At 56.5% G+C, this 5,938-nt stretch overlaps 1 protein-coding gene across 1 annotated transcript; it reads right to left on the minus strand.

Moving 5' to 3' along the window:
- Positions 1–234: 234 nt before the first annotated feature.
- On the minus strand, positions 235–3,509 carry LOC127323343 (uncharacterized). Its single transcript, XM_051351498.1, has 2 exons — positions 936–3,509; positions 235–840 (listed from the first exon to the last, which is right to left on the minus strand). Exons 1-2 carry the CDS (start codon positions 3,493–3,495, stop codon positions 515–517), a joined length of 2,886 nt encoding a protein of 961 aa, XP_051207458.1. The 5' UTR covers positions 3,496–3,509; the 3' UTR covers positions 235–514.
- Between the last annotated feature and the right edge of the window lie 2,429 nt (positions 3,510–5,938).

The following is a 5,938-nucleotide window of genomic DNA, read 5'->3' on the forward strand; positions in this document are numbered from 1 at the left end:
TGTTAGACAACATAGTCCGTATGATATACGTAGTGGTATTAGTCATTGTATTGAACTATCTATAAACCGGCATATGTGCCCTACTATAAATAGAACAACAACCTATCTCGGAAAGCATCCGAGTAGGCAAATTTCCTACCTGATCTCACGTTTTACACTGCATTCTTCCAAGCTTCTGTTCGGTTTAGGATAAAAGTAGTATGCTAAGTAGTATGCTCCTTAACTGAGCCTCCAAACAGAAACCTACCAAACATTCTCACATTGCCAATTATGATGCAAAACACTGTGCTCAAAGCTCATTGCACAGTTTTTTTATGCTGTAAGGTTCGGCATCTGGCAATGCATACTACCGGCTTGAGCAAAAGGAAGACTATATGTACAAAGAAGAAAATGGCTACTGAAGCTCATACCCAACAAACTAATCACTGCAGATCCGTGGCATGGAATTATTTCTTTATGCTCGTCATTTCGCCACCCAAGGAGCAATCTTAGCATTCAGCAAGAGGGTGCGGTGTCAGCTGTTCTTGGCCTCCTTCAGCATCTCCACCGCCTTCTTCATCTTAGGTCGCTTTGCGGGGGCGCGCTCCGTGCATAGCATCGCCACCTTGAGCACGGCCAGCATCTGCCTCTGCCACGCAAATGACACGGTGCTCATCCTCGGGTCCATGATCTGCTCCGGCGTCTCTCCCCTCTCAGGTGCAGAGTGCACCCACTTGACAAGGTCTACACCCTCTCCGAAGTCCTCATCTACTGGCATCTTCGAGGTCAGGATTTCCAGCAGCAGTACCCCGAAGCTGTATACGTTGCCTGGCATGGTAACCTGCATTGAGTAGGCATACTCTACAAGACATGAATTGGAACAGAAAGACTTTGTTATGTTCACGAATAATAAGGTCTTGTGTAATAGTGAGTACATATGGAAAAAAAGTTCAGACCTGGAGGTATATAACCAAATGTGCCAGCAACTGCACTGATGCTTGCAGTGCCCTTTGAAGGATCCAGTAGCTTGGAGATCTCAACTTCGCCAAGAAGCGCATTGTAGTGCGAGTCAAGGAAGACATTCCCCGAAGAAATGTCGAGGTGGATGGTGGCAATCTGGTGGAGGAACGCCAGCCCTTCGGCAACATTGATGGCGATTGACAACAGCTTTGGCCAGTCAGGTTTGTGGTTTTCGCCATCGCAGCTGTTTGCATCGTGCAGCAGCTGAAGCAATGTTCCGTTCGGCATGTGATACTGCAGCAGCAGCGCAACATCCTCGTAGATGACATACCCAATGGGACGCACAAGGTTGGGATGGTTTATGTGCGCAAGGCGCTCGAGCTCTCGGATCATCTTAGTCTGGTGGTGGATGACCGCCCGGTCAACCGACTTTAGCTTCTTGACACACACCACCATGCCTGATGGCATGACAGCCTTGTAGGTTGTGCTGAACGTGCCACTCCTCAATTCATTGGCGTCCTTGAATGTCGCCTTCACACAACTCTGGAAATCAATGGCCTGCTGCAAGCTCTCAATGAACACTCTTGAAGCCATGACCTGAGGTGCTTCCACAACCACCTCCCCTGCCTCAGCCTTCTTTGCATCAGACTCTTTCTCCTGCCTTTCACGCCACATGAACAACGTTACCACCATTGATACGACTGAGAAGATGAACACACAGGAACCCACAACTAGCAAAGCCACCCTGTAAGATATCTTCCTGTGGTCCGATGCATAATTGGATCCATAAATTGGTCCACAGTCCACATTCAGCGGATCCCCGCACAGCTTGGCATTGCCAGAGAAGCTGGACCCTGAACTCTTCTGAAATGGCCCGAACGCCGGTATGGCGCCACGGAGCCGATTGTTGGACAAGTTGACAAGTATCAAGCTCATCATCCCTCGCATATCACCAGGGATCTCACCAGATATGTCATTGCTTGACAAATCCAGTGCGACGAGCTTATCAAGCCCCCCAAGCTCATGGGGCAGCGGCCCTAAAAGGTGATTGGAGCTAAGGTTCAGCGCAATCTGTAAGCTCTTGACCTTGCCCATTTCAGCTGGTATCTCACCACTCAGGTTGTTGTTAGCCAGCTGCAGCTCAAGAAGCCTGCTGCAGCCACCTATACCGTGCGGGATGCTACCAGAGAAGTCATTGTGATCGAGCACAAGAAACTGCAACCTTGATCCATTGCAGATGGTATCCGGCAAGCCACCACGGAAAGAGTTGTAGCTCAAGTCCAGCTTGCTCAAGTTCCGGCACCGCAGAATTGACCTCGGGAACTCGCCACTGAGGCCGTTGCCAGAGATGATGAGCTCCTGCAGGTTTCTGAGCTCCCCTAGCATGTCCGGCACCTCGCCCGCGAGGCGATTGTAGGCCAAATTAAGCAGCGTCAGGTTAGCGCAGCGCGCAAACTGAGCGGGGATGCCTCCGGACAGCTCGTTGCTGTCGGCCTCAAAGTAGGTGAGGCTGGCTGCGTCGCCAATGGATGCCGGGATGGCGCCGGCGAGGCGATTGTTGCCGATACGGACGTTGGAAAGGCCGAGGCACCTGCCGATTGTGTCCGGGATCGTGCCGTTGAGCCTATTGACAGTGAGGATCAGAACCTGCAGATTGCCAAGATCGAAGAGGCTGCTGGGTATGCTCCCCTCGAGGGCATTGGAGTGGAGGTTGAGCACCTGGAGCTTGGACGAGAGGCCGAGCCCTGGCGGGATCGGTCCGGAGAGCTTGTTCTCGTAGGCGGACAGCACGCGGAGGCCGGGGAGCCCGGCGAGCCAGGAAGGGATGGAGCCAGTGAGGTTGTTACCGGAAATCTGCAGCTCCTGGAGTCCCTTGAGGCTCCCGAGGTCGTCGGGGATGGCGCCGGAGAGCGCGTTGTTGGAGAGGTTCAAGAACTTGAGAGCGACGGCGCCGCCGAGGGCTGCCGGGATGGGGCCGGAGAGCCTGTTCATGGAGAGGTCGAGCAGCTCGAGGCCGGCGAGCGCGCCGACAGCCGCGGGGACGGCGCCGGCGATCTCGTTGAAGGAAAGATCGAGCCGCGCCAGCGCGCGGAGCCCGGCGGCGGCCGAGAAGTCGCCGCGAAGCCCCCGGCGCGGCAGCTCGATCGCGATGACAGCGCCACCGGCGCACGTGACGCCGCGCCAGGAGCAGTGGTCTGCGGCCGCCCAGTCCGGCGGCGCAAGCCCCCGGCGCAGCGCCTGCATTGCGGACCCATCTCCGTCCCCTCCGGCGGCGCCATCGGCCCCGAGCGCGAGGAAGGAGGCCCAAAGGAGGGAGAAGAAAAGGCAGCGGCGAGAGACAGGGGAGGGAGGAGGCATTTGGGAGGCGGGTGGGGGTTCTTGGCCCGGCCGAGGTGGGGTGGAGCCGTGGTGGAGGCTAGGCCCTGCGCGTGAGTGCTTGCCTGCTTTTCTTGGGTGGTAGGGAGAGAGCACGGGAGGAGGGAGCGGGACACAGCCACAGAGCCTCGCTCCGCTCTGCCTGCTGTGCTGCTGCTGCCTCTCTTCCTCCATCGGCATCAACAACAACAACAACAATGGGAGGAAAGGGGAAAAGGTGATTTATTATTCCGAGCCACTCTATACCGCAGCAGTCTTTGCATCGTTGAGTGGCACTTACACAAGTGATCAGGCACCTAGTGACATCAAGTGCTCCTACTACTGTGATTATTGAGCTAAAAAAGTACTCCCATATAGTACCGTCGTACGGTTTCCTTGTTAGGGCATCTCCAGCGGCGACGCAAAGGTAAATGGACGGTGAGCGGACTTTTTTTTTTTTTTTTGAAACCGTACGTCCGAAGGCATATGAACTTGTATTCATACCGTAGTAAGGAAAAATACAGGGAGACTCGAGTACAAATACAAGTACAAACAAATAAGGATACAGAAGGACAACTGTCTATCAACTTTTACACGAAAGCCCCTAAAAGAAATGGAAAAAAGCAATCCAGTCCTCCCGGAGCTCCGGCCACTCCCGATCTGCAGAGCTTCGCCGACGACCACCGACGAAACCGCCGCCAGAGGTGGAGAAGACCTGCAGAAAACCCCAATGGTTCCAAAGAGGCACCTCGCATTGTAGCTTTTTGAGCCGTCGCAGTTGTAGCTCACCGCGGGAGGCGAGATGTTGAAGCCAAGAAACACGCATCGGCGGCCGGGAAGAAGGCTCCCCATGCCTCGTGAGAACCACACCGGATCTCCCCGCCAAAGGTCGAGGAAGAAACACCGGCAAGACCTCCAACTAGCCACCTCCAAAACTGTCCCAAGCACCCTTCGCGAAGACCTCCAGCACACATACCTCAGCAGCCCCACGCCGTCGATGGAGGAAGCGGCGGCGCGCCGACATAGGGCCCAAGGATGGAATCCCCACTTGACGAAGACGGCGCCGTCGAATCGCCATCCTCGCGGGGGAACTCCCACGGATCCATCACCGCTGCAGAAAGCACCGGCGAGGAGGGGCTGGATCCGAGGAGACCAAAAAGCTGACCACGCCGGCGCCGCCCCCACGCAAACGCCGCCGCCAGCCACCAACACCCACACCCTATTTACAGGCCGGCCACCAGATCCGGGGTTCTCCCCATCTTCCGCCGCCGCATCGGACGGAGAAGAGGAGGGCAACCACCGGTGGCGCCGGAGAAACTGGGGGGAACGGAGGTCGACCCTCAAAACGCCTCTCTCAACTGTAGCACGGGAGAGGATAACGAGTGGCCTGGTTTGTGACTGTGAGCGGACGTTTTCGTCCGTCGTGATCGGAAATACGGCTGGCACCACCTTTAGCGTGGCGACGTAAAGTGACCGGATCGTCCGCGGAGACGCAAACCTGGCCCAAATATGCACCTAGGATGCGTCTCTACGGACTACGGACGCTGCGCGGATGCGCAAAGTGTCTGCTCGCGTCTGGCGGATCGCAGCGACCCTGCGTTGATGCGTATTCTCAAACGCGCCAGCGACTGGTGCTGCTGCGTCGCTTCGGCAGTCTGTGCCACGTTAATGGCGATGCCTCGGCTGCCGAGCGGCCGCAGCCTACCTCCGCCAACCACGTTAATGGCGACGCCACGCGTCCCGCGGCCACCGCATGCCTCCGGCCTATATAAAGGGGGCGCGTGTTCTTCTTCCTCATCCACTCCTCCAAAGAAACCCTAGCCGCCACAAAGCTCCACCGTACCGCCGCCTAGGTGTTCCTGCGACGCAGTCAGGCCCGCGAGGAAGTCCATGGCGGGTCCTGGTGGCCGGCGAGGCGGTCGAGGCCGCGGCCCTAGGCGCCCCAAGGGCTGGGGCTGGGGCCGCCATGGTGGAGCTATTACGGCGCCACGCTTGCCGGCGCCGGCGCCCTCCTCGTCTTCGCAGGAGGACCGCTGCTTCGAATTCCTCCTCTGCATCGACGACGACCCACTCGGCATCAAGCGGCTCCCGGACAAGTTCGCCGAGTTCGTCGATGGCGTCGAGCCGGCGCATTTGCAGCTACGGGAGGCCAGCTGCAACTTCTGCCGCTGGTCCGTGAAGGTCCTGTTCGACGGGTATGGCAAGATGTACCTGCACACGGGGTGGAACAAGTTCGCCCGTGACCTCGCGCTCGAGCCCGGCTGCCAGCTCACCTTCCTCTACGAGGGGGACGGCAAGATGATCGTCAAGGTGTTCGACGACACGGCCTGCAGCAGGCACTACCACATCGGCGAATCCGGCTCGTACACCGATAGTTAGAACTTAGAGTGTTCTTTCTTTGCAGTGAATCTGGCTACGGGCCAGACGAAGCCAATAGTGGAAGGTTTCTGTCTGTTCTTTCTCGGTAGAACCAACAAGGGCACCGTCATGCCTCCCGCTGGATTTTCCAGTTTGGGTGACTGGGTGTGCCCTCGAATGTTCTTTCTTGGTAGCGAACAAACGGAAATCAACATAACTGGTTTCTATTTTTAAAATGTTTTTATTTGTCTCAATCATGGTTCAAACTATGTATTAGTTTGTGTAA

Source organism: Lolium perenne, chromosome 2 (genome assembly GCF_019359855.2).
Source record: "Lolium perenne isolate Kyuss_39 chromosome 2, Kyuss_2.0, whole genome shotgun sequence".
In the NCBI taxonomy this organism is placed as follows: domain Eukaryota; kingdom Viridiplantae; phylum Streptophyta; class Magnoliopsida; order Poales; family Poaceae; genus Lolium; species Lolium perenne.